This window comes from Mirounga leonina, unplaced genomic scaffold (assembly GCF_011800145.1).
Source record: "Mirounga leonina isolate KUSES-001 unplaced genomic scaffold, KU_Mleo_1.0 Mir_173, whole genome shotgun sequence".
NCBI classification, from domain to species: Eukaryota; Metazoa; Chordata; class Mammalia; order Carnivora; family Phocidae; genus Mirounga; species Mirounga leonina.
Window position 1 is genome coordinate 84,886,338 of NW_023270447.1, and position 17,089 is coordinate 84,903,426.

Sequence of the window (17,089 nt, forward strand, 5' to 3'; positions counted from 1 at the left end):
TGTAAGACGTGACTCCTAGAAAATCTTAAATTATGTATGTGACTTGCATTACACTTCTGTAAGACAATCTGCATCTACTTGGTCACACTAAGAACTGGGTTTCTCAGACTCTCTTCCTGAATGTGTCCAAGGTAGAGTCATCAAAAGGGAAGGCGCCTGAGATCTGGGAGGCAAAAGTGAGCAGTGGCCACTGGGCTTTGAAGGTCATTGTTGGGTCAAGGCTGTTCCAGTCGGTCCTTGCTCTTGCCCCTGATCGTTCCTGATGGACGGTGCTGTGGACCAACACCCACCCCGCCCCAGACCCTTTGCTGCAAACTCAAGAGGGCAGCCACAAAGAACCAAGAATCTTCCAAAGCTGTTCCTGAGCCCCCTCCTTAGTCCTGTGCACTCCCCAGCACCGGGACAGTAACGACCTTGTTCTTTCTTGTTTGTTTTGTTTTGTTTTAAAGATTTTTATTTATTTATTTGAGAGAGAGAGAGAGAGCACATGAGAGGGGGGAGGGTCGGGAGGGGCAGAGGGAGAAGCAGACTCCCTGCCGAGCAGAGAGCCCGATGTGGGACTCGATCCAGGGACTCCAGGATCATGACCTGAGCCGAAGGCAGTCGCTTAACCAACTGAGCCACCCAGGCGCCCCTAACGACCTTGTTCTGATCGAACTCCCCTCGAAACCTTCACCTGCCAGATGGGTGTGGTCTCACTCCTACAACCCAATCTTGATTGATCCCCTGATAACCGTGTGGTTCTGCTTCCCTGCTTGATGCCTGTCCCTCTGGAGGCCCTGAGGCCCCCTAATCTAGTTTGAGTAAAAAACAAAATAGAACAAAAAACCCACAGGAAAAAAAACTGAGAACATAAAACACACTGATTAATGTATCAAAGTACAACTGGACACGTCTCAGAAGCAAGAGGCCTGCTCTTCACTATGAGGCCTTCTGCTCCCGCATCTGAGATTCCATTTCCTTGCATTCCACCCACCCCTAAATTATTCTCTCACCTTCACCATCCCCCTTCCCCCTGGCTTCTTTCCTGTCCACGAGCATGCCCACCTCTCCGCTGTTCATAAAGCACTTACAAAGGAAAAAAAAAACCCTCCCTCACTCTTTCTCCCCTGCAGTCCAATTTTGGAGACATCTACACTCACCTCTTCACCTTTGGATCTTATTTTGACACCCACCATTCCCAGAACTGTTGGGGTGACACTCACCAACGGTCTAGTTTCCACATCCGTTGGGCTCTTTTCAGTCTTGTTCAACCTGAACTCAGAGCAGAGCCGGCCATCTTCACTTCCTTTCTGACCTTCCCTGGCTCCTCATCCCCTCTCGATCCCTCCATCAGGTCTCCCCAGGGCTCCGACCTTAGCTCCTGTCTCTTGTCACCTTATGCCCTCTCAGAGCACTGTCATTTACTCTGCGGTTTATTTAAAGAATAATCTCCAACGGGATGACTCCTAAATCCTTATCTTTCCAACACTGCTGAATGGATGGTCCATAGGCCGCAGGTTCACTGCGTCCAAAATGAAACTCACCTCCCAGTTCTCCACATTCAAGGAGTGCAGTCAACACCCTTCCTGTTGCAAGTGACCTTCATAAGTAAATGGACCTTTGAACAGACTTAAAAAGCCCAGTGCCTCGAGTGATGTCCTCAGGACCTGGCCTCCCTTCATCTCTTGGGTCAGCCTCTCTCCATTTGGCTTCAGGCGCAGGCAGGCCCTCCTGACATGCTGGTTCCTGACAGCTCCAGGTTCCAGTCCAGTGGAAAGAAAGTATCTCTTCCTGGTGACTTCTGCCCAACTCCCTGGATTCACTCTGATTGGACCAAGTGTCCATTCCAGAATCAATCCCTGTATCCAGAGATAGGATTGCACCGGTTGGCAATTGGATTATATATATAGACAGTCACTAGGAAGAATATCCCCCCTAGGGGATGTTAGGAAGACAGTCGCTAGGAAGACCGGGTTGTCTGGCTAGCCAGGACTGAGTTCCTGCCTCTCCCTTAGGGGCTGGAGCCCCTCTTGAACTACGAGAACAGACAGTGGATGAGAGATGGTTTCCCAAAAGGAATTTAGGGTCTATTTCCAGAAGAAGGGAGAACTGACTTCTGGTCAGGCAACAAGGGCAAATGTCCAACCTAAGAAGTACCATGACCTTGTCCTTTCCTTCCTGATCACATATCCCCAAAGTACCAGGTTGGTTCTTTTTTGTGTGTCTGTTGTTTTGCCTGCACTATCTCAGTGGTTCCCTAAGGAGAACTTCTGTCTCTCGGCATGCATGTCAGTAGTTTGCTCAGGCCTCCTGCTGAGTTGTATTCCATCCTTATGATATACTCCATCTTTTTTTTATTCATTCACCTGTTGATGGACATTTGCGTTGTCTCCAATTTTCCGCTCTTATGATTAAACATTCGTGTAGAAGTCTTTGTGTGGACATGTGTCCATTTCTCTTGGGTAGGCAACTAGTAGAACAGATGGGTCCTGTGGTAAGTGTGTTTAACTGAGAAACTTCCAAGCTATTTTCCAAACTAGTTTTACTACTTGACATTTCCACCAGTGATGTATGAGAATTCCATGTGTTCCACACCCTTGCCAATACTTGCTATTATCAGATGTTGTAACTTTTTTTTTTTTTAAGATTTTATTTATTTGAGAGAGAGAGAATGAGAGACAGAGAGCACGAGAGGGAAGAGGGCAGAGGGGGAAGCAGACTCCCCGCTGAGCAGGGAGCCGGATGCGGGACTCGATCCTGGGACTCCAGGATCATGACCTGAGCCGAAGGCAGTCACTTAACCAACTGAGCCACCCAGGCGCCCCTGGATGTTGTAACTTTAATATTCTATAGGTGTGTGGTGGTATTTTGTCATGGTTGTAATCTGCATTTTTCTGAGTGATACTGCACATTTTTTTTATTTTTTTTATTTTTTTTAAAGATTTTATTTATTTATTTGAGACAGAGAGAATGAGAAGGAGGAGGGTCAGAGGGAGAAGCAGACTCCCTGCCGAGCAGGGAGCCCGATGCGGGACTCGATCCCAGGACTCCGGGATCATGACCTGAGCCGAAGGCAGTCGCTTAACCAACTGAGCCACCCAGGCGCCCGTGCACATTTTTTTTAAAGATTTCATTTATTTGATAGCGCGAGACAGTGAGAGAGGGAACACAAGCAGGGGGAGTGGGAGAGGGAGAAGCAGGCTTCCCGCTGAGCAGGGAGCCCGATGCAGGGCTCGATCCCAGGACCCTGGGGTCATGACCTGAGCCGAAGGCAGACGCTTAATGACTGAGCCACCGAGGTGCCCCGATACTGCACATATTTCATGTGCTTTTTGGCCCTCTGTATATTTCTCTTGTGAAGTGTTTGTTGAACTGTTTGCTTATTTTCAATTGGCTTACATGACTCATTGAGTTTATTTGCTAAAAAACTGTTAAGAAATTTTGCATCTGTGTTGAGGGATATTGGTCTTTAGTTTTCTTTTGTTGTAAAACCTCTGGTTTTGGTGTCAGAGTAATAAAATGATTTGGAAATGATTTCTGTTTTCTGAAAGGATTTGTATAGGATTGACACTAATTTTCCCTTAAATGTTTGACTGAATTCACAAATGAAGCCATCCGGGCCTGACTTTTCTTTGTGGAAAGTTTTTTAATTACAAATTTCATTTCTTTAATAGATCTAGGGCTATTCAGATTTTCTATTTCTTCTGTCAATTTTGGTAATTTGTATCTTTCAAGAAATGTGTCCATTTTATCTGAATTGTCAGATTTAAAGGCAAAAAGTTACTCATAACATCCCCTTGTTATCCTTTAAATGTCTATAGGATCTGTAATAATGTCCCTCTTTTCTTTTTTCGGCATGGAATATTGTGTGTGTGTAGGGGGGGTGGGTAGAAATAACTAAATCCTAATTCTCCACAGTAGGAAATCAGTAGATAACACCTCTGATGGGAAGAAATCAAGAACAGGTAGTAGAAACATGTGGTAGATACCAGAAGAAATTGAAAAAAGAGTTGAGGGCACCTGGGTGGCTCAGTCGTTAAGTGTCTGCCTTCGGCTCAGGTCATGATCCCACGGTCCTGGGATCGAGTCCCGCATCGGGCTCCCTGCTTGGCGGGAAGCCTGCTTCTCCCTCTCCCACTCCCCCTGCTTGTGTTCCCTCTCTCGCTGTGTCTCTCTCTGTCAAATAAATAAAATCTTAAAAAAAAAAAAAGAAAAAAGAGTTGAAAGTAGTTGCCTCTGTGGACAGGATTATTGTTGCCTGGGGCATGGCATAGTGGGGCAAAGGACTGAAAACGAGTTCATTCCAAACTAGTACAAGATTCCACTTCAGGGTCCTTTCATTTTATATCTCGCCTCTCTCATTTGCCTTTCCCTACCCCAATTCAGGCTGTACTGAAGGTGTGCTGTGTTCCTAGCCTTCTGTGAATTCCTCTCATCAGGGCCACTGGGGGCCTTGGCTCAGTCTGGTCTCCCTGGTTGTTGGACCCAATTTCTGCCCCATCTTTAGGGATAGCAGACCTGGGCATCCCCAAGGATTCTCACCTTGGGCCAATGGCATACCTGGTGTACTTGAAACTCAGAGGATTGTTTCAACATCCCCCTTGCCAATATATCAAAAGTATCTCCAGTAATAATCGTGAATGAAACAAATAATAGTAACAAGGACAGAAATGCTGTTTAAAATTTTATTGAACTTTTCAAAGATGTCAGTAAGCATTAAATAAGTATTAAAGTTCAAAGAAGGGCACAACTACTTAATCTTTTTATGTATATTTTATACTTAATGGTTTGAATTTTTATTTGTTTGGTTATAGACCTACATAATAAATGTTTATTTAAATAACTGTCTGGTAGTAAGTGAATTTTTTTTTTTTTTTTTTAAGATTTTATTTATTTGACAGACACAGCGAGAGCAGGAACACAAGCAGGGGGAGTGGGCAAGGGAGAAGCAGGCTTCCCGCCGAGCAGGGAGCCCGATGTGGGGCTCGATCCCAGGATCCCAGGATCATGACCTGAGCTAAAGGCAGACACTTAACGACTGAGCCACCCAGGCGCCCCCGGTAGTAAGTGAATTTTAATTAAATCAACACATTGGCAAAAGGTACAATTTTGGCAACTAATAAGTTACACCACTGATAAGAGTGCTCTATTCTCTTTATATTTCATTTACAAACTAAAATTTGCACTTTCCACACAAAGATGTTACACTTTATGGTCTGCACTCTTTTTCACTGTTTAAAATCTTAAGCACAAGTTAAAAACTGCGAGTGGTCACATAAAATGACTCAAGTTCTATTGCCTTGTCTTACAATCATTGCCTATCATCACTGACTTCACAATACTACTCAGACGCAGGCATGTAGTCAAACAGGGGTTGGAGACTTTAACTGTGCCCAGAGTAGGCTTGAACAACAACTCCAAGTCATTAGAATCTCCTCTCCAACTGAAGGGTATAGCTGAGTCTGTGTGTTGGGAGACCACTGCATAACTGGGGTGGGGGTGGGGGTCTCGGAATTCATTTCCATGTGGAATACAAGGCTTATTAAAGGATAAGTACTACAAACATGCTAATGTGGAGCTTACCTATATACTATTAAAACTCAATGGAACTTAAGCCCACTAAAGATTTTTAAGAGGAGGAGAATTTTATCATACATTTTTAGACTTGCCACTCTCACCTTTGGTGGGTCATTGTCACAGAAAAGGACACTTGCTACCTACACTTGATCTGCCATCCACATCTCGCCCTGATTCAGCTTCTGCTTCCATCGTTCCAACAAACTTTTTTTACGGGGAACGTCCTCCAGACGGTTGAATCCAACATACATCTTGACTTTTCAACACCATTCAACCCAGCTGATCACATCCACCATCTTGAAACATTCTTTCCTCCTTTTCTACCTGCATCTCTGGGCACTCTTTCTCAGCCTCCTTTACTAGCTCCTGCTCCTACATTCACCCATTAGACTTTGGAGTTCCCAGGCTTGGTCCGGCCCTCCTCCTCTCACGTGCTGCTCTCCCCATAATCTAATCGACTTCCATGACACCAACACTGCTCACAGGCAAGCCACTCTCTCGAGCTCTGAACTGCCCACCATCTCTGCTTAAAAGGTCACTGATGTCTTAAACCGAGTATGCCCATAACCTGAGAAGACATTCACTTATTCATTTAGCATCCAACACATATTGAACAGCCATAAACATCCAGCTCTTTCTCTAATGCTCCCCCATCTTGGTAATCACATCACCGGTCACCTGGTTACTTAAGCTGCAAACCCGAGAACTACCCTTGATACCCCGTTTTCCCCTAATCTTTATTAGACATTAGATCCATCCCTCTGTCTCATCTATTCTTCCTCAAAAGCGTATCCCATCTATACACTTCGATCTCCACTGCCCCCACCGTCTCTTACCTGGACTTGTGCAGCAGGCTTCCACTCTGGACTCATTCTACCCAGGCTCCATTTTGTAGCCAGAGAGATTTTATTTTATTTTTTAGAGAGGTAGTTATAGATGCCAGTCTTACAGTGAAATCCTCTGCTTACAACCTTTGCCCATATAGCTTACAAAGTCCAACATGGCCTGGCCCCTAGCCACGTCTCTTCAGCTTCAGCTCATCGTACTCCAGTCCTCAAATGTGCCGAGCAGCTCCCATGTCCAGGACTTCACGGGGGCACCCCTGTCTCATCTGTGTCACTAGCTCCTCTCAGCCCTCTGGACTCCGGCTCCCTGTCCCTTCCCCAGTGAAGTCTTCCGTGCCCCACCCCGAGGTCCACGAACCCGGTAGGACAGTGAGAGTGTCACCCTACTCATCCCATATCCCTGGCACCCAGTCCTGAGCCTGAACCCAGGTAGCTGCTCACAACAAGGGTGGACAGTGCCTCCCTGTTTTTGGACGGGCAGAGGCTCCACAGCTGTGTGGTCCGGGCATGCCTAGGAATGGGTCCATCAAACAAACTGGGAGCTGCCTTTCTGGAGGCTGGGCCGAACTTCCCAGAAGTCTCCGTGTACCCCTAAAGTTAAGTGCCTTAGGAAAACATGCCCCGAAGGCAGGACATCCCCCGCTAAAGTCATCTCAACCCCTCTCCCCAGACGCCCTCCCTCTGGGGCTCAATTGTTCAGGGCTTCCAAGGGTCAGTTTGGTCTGGATGCATCCATTTACTCCAAGGCAAAATGTATCCATGACTTTTTTGTGTTTTTGAGGCTGCTCGGAATAAGCAGGAGGTGTGAGGTTTTATTACCCCCTGGGAACTATTTACACTGGGCGTGCTGCTTGGGTCAGGGCTGTGGGAGAAGCGGTTGGGCTCCCTGAAGGCGACAAGTGGGTGGGCCCAGCTCCCAGGTCCCTCTGAAGTTCCAACTGCATTGCTTGGAGGCAGCTTAATTAAGGCTGCTGGTTTTTTCTTTCTTCTAAGTTTGTTTACTTTATGCACTTTCCAGGGGAGTACGTGTAAGTTTGAACTCGCTTCTCTGGCCACTTAAAGATGTGGGTCAGAGCTCTCTTACACACAAATAAGTCAGACCATACAGGATTTCATTAATATAGTCTACAAACTCAAACTTCTATCTGCGTAAGTATGGATGTATGTACGCACCTCTCATTACAAGCCTCAAAGAGCATACGCTTTTGTTTCCTATATTCGTGGGACATTTATAAAAAATCGATCAAGTACTTGGACAAAAAGAAAACTACAGCACATTTTTTAAAAATGCAGAAATCTTCGGTTACATTTACTGCTTATAATCCAATAATATTTGAAATAACTAATTTAGCGAGGATAAATTTAATATTTAGAAATGACCTATTCCTAGGTAGCTCTTAGCTCAAAGAAGAAATCTAAAGCACAAGTAAAAACTACACAGAAAACGAGAGGATACTTCATACCCAAACCTGAGCGAAACAGAGCTGTATTCAGAAGAAAATTTATAACCCAAAAATGCCATCTCTGTTTAAGGAGAAAGGGTGACACAAAACAAAACAAAACAAAACAAAACTGAGCACTCATCTTAGAAAGCAAGATAGGAGAAGTAAAAGAAATCAAAATAAGCCAGGTAGGGGAAATAAAAGATTAGAGGTGTAATCAACAAAATAATAAAACAAAATAACAAAGAGAAACAAATCCCAAACTGGGGTTCTTTGAAAAGAACAATAAATAACTAATACGCAAGATTAGGAAGGAGAAAGAGAAATGACCAGACTCAGACCTCGAGGTATTCAAATCATCTGAAGGAGAACACAAGCAAATGTCTAGCAACACAGGAAAAACCTATCAGAACTGAAGAATTGAAAAAAACAAACAAAAAACCCCCACCAAACCTCCTGCCAAAATGGACACATGAAGAAATGGAAACTGGACGTTCCAATTAGCAGAATGCACAGGGGGGTGATGACGAAGGGGAGCCATTGAAGAAGAGTCTAGAACCTTCCATCTAACTTTAAAAAATGAGAACAGGAAATTCTCAGGTAATTTAAGTATCACAAGCCAGAGAAAATGGAGGGCATCTCCCTGCCCCATTTTATGAAGCTGGAGTAATTTTAATTCTAACCTCTGACGCACATAGAGAAAATGATGGAGCCCTCTCACTTTAAAGATGCAGAGACTCAACATATTAGCCAATGGAGCCAGGAAATGTATCAAAAGAATAACACATTAACACATTCTGACCAAATGGGGCTTATTCCAGGGAGTAAGGGTGGCGCCCTATCAGGAAATCTATCCACATCACGTAGGACATTAAAAAAAAAAAAAAAAAGGTTAAACAGGGGAAAAATCAAAGTGGTCCTAAGAATGGATGCTGAGAGGTCAGCTGCTGTCCTTCGGCAGTCATTGCTGACGGGTCCCTACAAATGAGAAGACAGCCAAGTAAAGACAGGACACCACTCTGTGCCCATCAGACTGGCCCACACCTCAGATGCCACAGCTCTCCACAACCCCAGCAGCGGGTTTGGGAAATGACCTGGCGTACATCCCCACTGCAACCAGCTCCCAGGAGTCTACTCCATGGAACCAAGGGAGTGCCCGCCCCTACCCCCAAACGTGCCCATAAACCGGGAGGATGTTTGTTTATTGTGGCCTTGTTCTGCACGAGGCTATCAGAGGGGGATATGCAGGGGCAGAGGGGCAAATACTGCAGTTACCTGCTTTCATATGATATGTGACATCCTATTTTTGCTTTGCGTTTGTATGAAAAAAGATCTAAGCTAATTCTAAAAGTTTCAACAGTTTTCTCCAGCAACAAGTTCTTCTTCCTCTGGTGTCTATGATTGCTCGAATCACCCCCCCCTCCCCCGCCAGAGAAAGGAAGCTTGGACCAGTAGCAGCTGGGCAGGACCTGGCCTCCCCGTGAACAGGTGGACCGAGGAGCTGGAAGGCAGGCAGAAGTGACAGGCACGCCCTTTCTGTGCTAGGTTTCTCCAAGGCCCAGAGTGCTCAGAGGACAGCTTGTCCTCCCCCATTGCCCCCCTGCCCAGAGCCCCTGAACTATTCTAGCTGTGCGGTCTGCCTTTCAGGGCGTTAGCCACAGCTCCTGGAGTCTCTCCCACTTGGAAGGGCATAGTCTCTGGCTGCGTGCTTTGGTTTGGAAAGTGTAGCCCCTCCCTTCTCTTCTCTGAGCTCTCGGATTTCTGTTTGACATTTGGTTCTGGCTGGCTCTCTTGCTGAGCTCCAGTTGGGCCATGGTGGCTGGAACATCTGAATGGGCAGGAGGGGACGGTTCTTGATTAAATCCAATTCTTTGCCTATTCCACGCTAAATCGTGCGGCTGAGTGTGGCTGGAGAAAACCAGAACCAGGCTGCCTGGTCTCACTTTAATGATCCCCAACCTCGAATGGGCCTTTCATGTTTCCTGGCTGACCTACTGTCCGTACCTCCCTGGTCTGCTCACTTTCCCATGATCTCAGATGTCTGTCTTCCAGTTTCCCCCGCTCCTCCAAATCTCCATCACGTCCCGCCCCATGCTCCCTCTCTGCTGATCTGAGAAGGAGAAGCAATGGAAACGAGGAAATGAGGATTTCCTGAAGTCTCCACCACATCTACTCCTCTTCCTGGCTAGTCTCCGTTCTCCCCTTTCACTGCCCGACTGATTATCAAGCCCCCCGACCCCCCGCCCTTCTCGAAGTACCAGTCACTTCTCTCCCTCCATTTCTAGCCAGGTTCCTCCAGAGAGTTGCCGATATTCCTTGTTGCCAATGTCCCCCCTACCATTTTCCTCTGGGCTCTAATGCCATCCGGCTTCTAACCCCTCTCCGCTCCACTGAAGCTGCTCGAGAAGGCTCCAGGGCCTCGATGCTGGAAGCCCAGTATTGTCCGTCCTCATCTGACTTAGCAGCAGCATTTGATAACCGCTCTCCTCTCTGAAACCTTTCTGGACTCAGCTTCCAGGACCCACACCCTCCCAGCTTCATGCCTGTGTCTCTGGATGCTCCTGCCGTCTCCTGCACTCTTCCTCTCCACCTGCCCACACTCTGAACTTTGGGGAGCCCCAAGGCTCAGATCTGGGGCCTCTTGTTCTTGTTTTTTTTTGCCAGCCCCACTCAACTCACTGCTTTGGGGATTTCACCCAGGCTCCACTTGTCATTTGGATGCTGATGACTCCTAGTGGGGCACCTCTGGCCTGGACTTCTCTCTTGAGCTCCAGACTCGCATGCCCACTGCCTTCCTGACATCTCCAGCGGCGTCAAGTAGGCACCTTGAACTTACCACATACAAAGTGAGCTCTAAACCTGTTCCCCCGAAGTCCCCCCTTCTCAGCAAACATGACAACTTCCATCCCGCCGATGCCTAGCCTAGTCAGTCACCCGAATCGGGGGAGGGGAGGAGCTGCCCGCACAAAGCTGGGCTCTGGAGGAGGAAAGGTGAGCGTTTCTTCAAGGTGAGGACTTTGCCCCAGTACTGTGCTTCCCTGGAGCTTGGGGAGAGGCTGCGTGTTACTGTGAACATCGTAATATGCTTGGCATCTGTCACTGGCGATGGTTCTAGAATCTGTGGAATACCAAGAAACCAGAAGCAAACAACCTGTCTGGGAAGTCAATAAAGCGTTTTATTCCACAGGAAGAAAAATAACGACTCTGACATGTGAAACAGACGAAAGAGTCTTAACAGATTGGTGACCGTATGTAATCATGTTTACACAATAGAGAACCAGATATTTTAATTTCAGGTTTTATCAAGCAGCTACTATGGTATTTTGAGGCACAGATGATGCTTAAAAACAACGTGGCCCTAGAGCCTCCTGAACATCCAGGTGAGTCCCCACCAGGCAGCAGGCGTGCCGGGGCTGGTGAGGGGCTGCATCCCCCCCTCACCCTGCTTCCCTGGGGGGGTGGAGGCGCCGCCGCGCGCCCCCCCCCCCCCCCCCCCCCCCCCGGCCGGCCCCGGACCAGCTCTGGCCAACCAGCCCTGTGGGTTGGCCAACTGGGGAATTAGGATGGCTTTTGATTTCTCCTTATCCAATTTCTCCTCATTCAATTTCTTTTTTACTTTTCTCAGAGAGAAACTCTGTATTTGGGACAGCATGAAAATTGGGAGAAATTATCATAACAAAGTCTCAGACCTCACGGGCTAAACACCAATTTAAAAAGAACCAGGGCATTCAAGAAGCCCGGGGCAGGGCCTGCTTCCTTCAGAGCTTTGAATTCTTTCCTGGCCAAGCAGGAAACTGTGTCCAAGGACGCCCCCTCCCCGAAGCCTCCCTCCCCCACCCACCACCCCCGGAGCCCGGCGTGGGGGCCACGAGGGCAGAGAGCCTGAGAAGCTCTAGCGTCTTCTCAGACTTGTCTGGTGCTCGGCGAGGGCTTGCGCAATCCACCAGGATGGGCGACTATTTCTAGAGCTGATTAAAATTAGAAAGGAGCAGGGAGGAGGGCATCGCTAAACCTCTGCACGGGAAGCAGCTCGGCTCCCTGCATCATAGCTGCCACAGGGGCTGAGGGCCGCCCTCCTCAGTCACACGCAATTCCCCTGACTTCATTCCAGAAAGCGACAGAAGGCTCACCAAGGCAATCAACCCTTCTAAGAGTCTCATCTTTAAGAGATCGTGGTCTCTGGCAGTGGGTCACTGATGGCAAAAACCACAAGGTGGACTTGTGGGGCACGGACGGGGCGGCTGGTGAGGAGGACCCGCAGCAGGTGACACTGGGCTGCCCTGCAGCAGGAGATCTTGTGTGTGAGCAGGAGAGTCATGACTGCCAAACAAACAACAAACCAAAACCCACCCCAATCCTTCCCAAGCCAAGTTTCCAATTTTGCAATCCACCAACTTAGAGTCCGTGAAGACGACAAAGACCTTGGGGTTCAAGACAATAACCTTGGAAACACTATTTGGCAAAAGCTCTTGAGCACTTGTGCTAAAGCTCCCTTCCCGCTTCTTTGAAAACACACACACACACACGTGCACACACTCGCAGAGGTGAGGGGGCAGTGAGATGGACAAATCAGCTTCATCTGCGTCTCGGAAGGGTTTGGGTCATGAGTTATAAACACCAAAACCTTCTACACATCCGCTGATCCACTGAGTCATTTTAGATCTCAGCTATGTGTGACAAGGTCATAGAAACTGATTAGCTTTATTAAAATGAAAATTAAAAAGTCACAAGGCTAGTCATTCATTCTAGAGCGAGCCCCCCCTCCCAATGTGTTTATTCCTTACAGAAAAGGGAAACAGCAAAAACAAGACCCAGGAGGAGGGGGGCACTCATACCAGGCCTTGTTAACTGGCTGGAATTTAAAACCAAGGACAAGAGATGTTCTAGCCAAATCTTGGTTCCATGAAAAACGGACAAAACAGCTTTTTAACACTGAGATTTCATTCCCTTTTCTGAGACTCTCTCCCTTCTCGTCCAGTGTTACCACTGCTGAGGCCAGGGCTGCGTGGTTGTGGTACCTGCCTGCGGCTTTATCAGAAAGGAGAGTCCTAGGACCTTCTCCCTGTTGTTGCCCAGAAAGAAGAGCCTTCTTACTGGGGACTTGGATAATTCTGTGGATTTTTGATTTGTTAAAACAAATAGCTCTGTGAGAGGTTTTTCCTTCCAAATCAACAGAGCCTACCAGTGTTTCAAACTGACCCTCTCTGATGATAACCCAAGAAAATCTTATAATGCTGCTGCGTGCGTGGCTGTGCGCACGCGCACACAGACAGACACACAGACACACACAGTAACGGAACACAGTTTATCTCAAAGTTGGGCGAGATTAGTCAGGAGAAAAAATGAATTTGTGGTAATCTAGGAACTACTTTTAAAATGGGAGTGGGAAATAAATAAAAGATGGGTTTCCGAGCCACAGTCCCGCATCTCCTTCGGGGGCGGCTCCGGCTCCCCGATCCGGCCCTGGGGGCCACAGGACTCAAAGGCGCCCGCGAGAGCACTTCCAGTCTCACTCAGTCTTCGTTCCTGTGACTTCTCTGGTTTCCAAAACTAACACAGAACATTCTTCAACTCTCAAGAATGCCTTTTTAAAGAGAGTACCCTGAATTAGACGTGTAGAATTAGTGCAATAGAAGATCCAATATAATTTTGTATTATTTTACAGTTAACAAACCTTTACACACATCACAGGCCCTGTCCAGAAATGCTCCTATATATTTACAAACACACAGTTGTACATATATACATGTTAACAAAATACAGGGCAATCTAAAATTAGATTTATCTCAGTACACTTTTTTTAACGTTATTCAACCAAAACCTTTTAAAAATTACTTCCCCATAATCTAAAGTAACCCTCCACCCCACCCACAAATTAATATGGTTTCCATTTGTATCCTCCCCTCGTTTCTTGATATCGTCCCCCAAACCTTATTCTGGTTTTGCCTCTGACTGAGGCCAAGCCTATGGGCCTTTCCTCCTGATTGATCTGGGGTTTGTGTCTGGGAGCGGCTCTCTGGCAGCTGGGATTTCTCAGGAGTCCAGCTCCAACTGCTCTTGATTTTCATTGAGTCTTAACATAAGTTGCTGTTCATAGTAAAGGCTCTTTGCATAGTTTATCTCTTGTGATAACTTGACAGCAAGGCCCTCGGATTTCACATGGACCTGGAGAGCAAAACAGAATCAGTAACCCGCCCAGAGGTGGGGGCCAAACAAATCACAGGATGTGGACAATTAAATTGGCCCAGGCATCTCCCAGCCTGGCGGCAGATCAGAACGGTATGGGCTTACTTTTTTTTTTTTTTTAAAGATTTTATTTATTTATTTGAGAGAGAGAGAATGAGAGAGAGCACATGAGAGGGGGAAGGGTCAGAGGGAGAAGCCCGATGCGGGACTCGATCCAGGGACTCCAGGATCATGACCTGAGCCGAAGGCAGTCGCTTAACCAACTGAGCCACCCAGGCACCCATTTTTTTTTTTTTTTTTAAGTAGGCTCCACACCCAGTGTGGAGCCCATAGTGGGGCTTGAACTCATGACCCTGAGCTTAAGACCTGAGCTGAGATCAAGAGTCGGACCCGACTGAATTATCCAGGCGCCCCTGGCATGGGTTTACTTTTAAGAAGGATTCCCAGGGCCTGCTCCTGGTGAATGCTGATTCAAGATGTGGGGTGGATTCCTGGAATCTGTATCTTTAACATACGCCCCAGGTGACTGGGGAGCCAAACCACAGTCACCTGACATTTGGAACCCCCCGTATAGGAGCACCAGCCTCAGCTCTGAGGAGGTGAGGGTCTGCTGAGGCTAGACAATGAGCAAGAGGAAAGGACTGCACCAAGGGAATTCTACTGTCTGGTGACGAAGAGGGAAGAAGGATTCTCAGACAAATGCCTAGAGGCCTTTCTTATCAAGAATGCTTAGTTGCTCACTTGCCTTTAAAGGAGCAAAAGCGTAGCTGGGCAAGGCTCCCCACCATCAAAAGGAACTTGTGGAAATATTCAACTTCTGGGTGTTAACTCTGTGAATCTACCAGCCCTGACTTAAGCCAAGGAACCCAGGGGAGCCTGCACAAGCCAAGCCAAACCCAAGTGCATTCCTGAGCAGGGGAAGGTCAAGGGATTCCTGAGGAGAGAGGCCCAATAAGGTTGGTTGCGGTTTCTGATCTGTAGCGAGAGCCAGAGATAAGCAGGGCCATTTGAATGGCCCATCATTCTCAAATGCAGCTTTGAAAATCCTGGCAAACCAGGTGAAAACTGGGCATGACTAACACCTCAGGCTCACGAAAAGCCAGCGAAGTCTGACTATGGCTAGAGGGGGTGAGCTTCCTCCCGCGTGCTTCTGCTGAGCCAACAGTTTCTCTGAGTGGACGCAGCAAGCAAAGGGGTGTAGACTGCTGGCTCCAGAGTCACACCACCTGGGTTTGAACCCCAGTTCCTCCCAGTGTTGGCCATATGACCTGGAGCGAGTCAGTGGCCCTCACCAAGCCTCCTTACCAGGCAAGTGGGCACAAAGACAGAACAACACCAAACAACTCTCAGGAAGTACTTAGTATCTATCTAGCCTGGCAGACAGCGTATCCTTAATGGGAACGCTAGTATTTAAAAGTCCTGCCATGACAACATCTCGTACCCTTTGGAGGCAATATATACATTTTATTTATAAACATTTATTTAGAATTTATTCTGGGGAAGGGCCTATGCTAGATACTGCTTCTCTGCACAGAAAAACAAGCTTGCAATTGTTATGGGAGCCAGCGTGTGCCCTAACACTGTGGAGCCAAGGCACGGCAGAGTCATGTTTTATCACGTCAGCAGGTCCTGGCCACTTGCTAGAGCTGGTTACTGCCCGAACTGTTATCGATGGGCAGTGGGGGCACACGGGCTGGGTCGTCACTGGTAGAGCTGGGAGGATAGCCTCACCCCAGTTAACGCACACTGAGCTCCTTCTGTATGTAGGACTGAGAAGCAGTACCCCTAGGGGGTTAATGACAGCCCAGCGTGAACCTAAAATGAATTCCTGGTGAAAAGCATAATAAGCAGGGCAACAGCGTTCCGAGGGCCCTTTCTATCTCTTAACCACTGACTACAGACACTCAGGGGGGCTAAGGAGACGGGCCAGCTGCGCACTTACCATGGGCTTCTGGTGAGAAGGGCCAGGGATGGACACTCCACTACTCGAGTTCACTGCCTTCTTGGTCACCTGCACGTACACCTTCCCGTGGTCTTTGGAGACGAGGCAGTGGTAGAGATCGTCGTATTTGACTTCCAGGAAGATGGCCTCTCGATCCACATAGTCCCCACTTTTTAGGAAGTAAACGGCTTTGGAGGAGATGAGCACACAGTAGCTGTCGATGTTCTCCACGGCTATGAAGCTGCCGAGAAAGGGGGAAAATCAGTATGGCACACCGGGCCGAGCCTCAACCCACGACAGCAGGGCCGATCCTGGTCACTGAGCCAACAAAAGGGGAGAAGGCCTGGTGCCGGCTCCTGACCTCGAGTCCAGGCTCCCTCACGTCTACTACACCTTGAGCCTCAGTTTCCTCATTTGCAGATTAGGAATAAAAGTGTCACTGACCTCCCGGGGCTGTACAGCATGGGGCCCCCTACGCAGGGGTGCTCGAGAAAGGCGGCTCGTGACGACGACCAACAGTATAAATAAGAGAAACCACTTTATATCCTGACATTGCATTGTGTGGGGGGGTTTTCTGCAGGGAGAGTTTTTAGGGAGTTTAAGGCCCAGAGGAAATGTACCCAGGCTTTGTTGGACACAAAAGAGGAGGAAAATACAATGCTTTTCACTACTGATGAAGTAGCCACTGACAACGTTCACTGCTATGCAGAGGGGTGACCGCCAGGGCCCCGAAGACACCAGCGGGGTGATGGAGATGTGGCCCAGAGTGGGGCGTGGGGGGGTGACTGGGAATTAAACAGGGTTCCCCAGCTGGCAGGTGTGGGAAGACAGCGTCTGCTTCCTTCCTTGTCCGGGTCTCCGCTCCACACCTCAGTGACAGGGAAGCCTAGAGAATGCCCCTGCATGTTCAGAAAAGTCTAATAAATTAGAAAGTGCTTTCTGAAGCTGTAATCTTGATTTGACTAACATTCAGTCATCACTTGGGGCGGTAGGGCCGCTCGGAAAAAAAAAATCCCATTCCTCTTCCTCCATGGAGCTCCCAGATTTAAAGTGGAAATTTATGCATGTCAGACCTTTCAGCTCGGCTCCTGAATGAAGGGCAGTGACCCTTGGAA

At 47.8% G+C, this 17,089-nt stretch overlaps 1 protein-coding gene and 1 non-coding gene across 8 annotated transcripts in view; both read right to left on the bottom strand.

Moving 5' to 3' along the window:
- Positions 1–13,483: 13,483 nt before the first annotated feature.
- The window catches only part of VPS13D (vacuolar protein sorting 13 homolog D), a 243,911-nt gene continuing 240,305 nt past the window's right edge, over positions 13,484–17,089 (bottom strand). For 6 of the 7 annotated variants that reach the window (XM_035019765.1, XM_035019764.1, XM_035019761.1 and 3 more), the window contains 2 exons: positions 15,975–16,215; positions 13,880–14,011 (listed from right to left, as the gene is read on the bottom strand). In XM_035019765.1, the coding sequence (XP_034875656.1) occupies positions 13,880–14,011; positions 15,975–16,215 (373 nt within the window). Of the gene's footprint in view, positions 14,012–15,974; positions 16,216–17,089 lie in introns of all 7 variants that reach the window. The other variant, XM_035019759.1, reaches the window with a different exon arrangement.
- On the bottom strand, positions 15,654–15,784 carry LOC118020504. The gene has a single exon (XR_004681934.1). It is a non-coding gene; the product is annotated as a small nucleolar RNA ACA59 (small nucleolar RNA).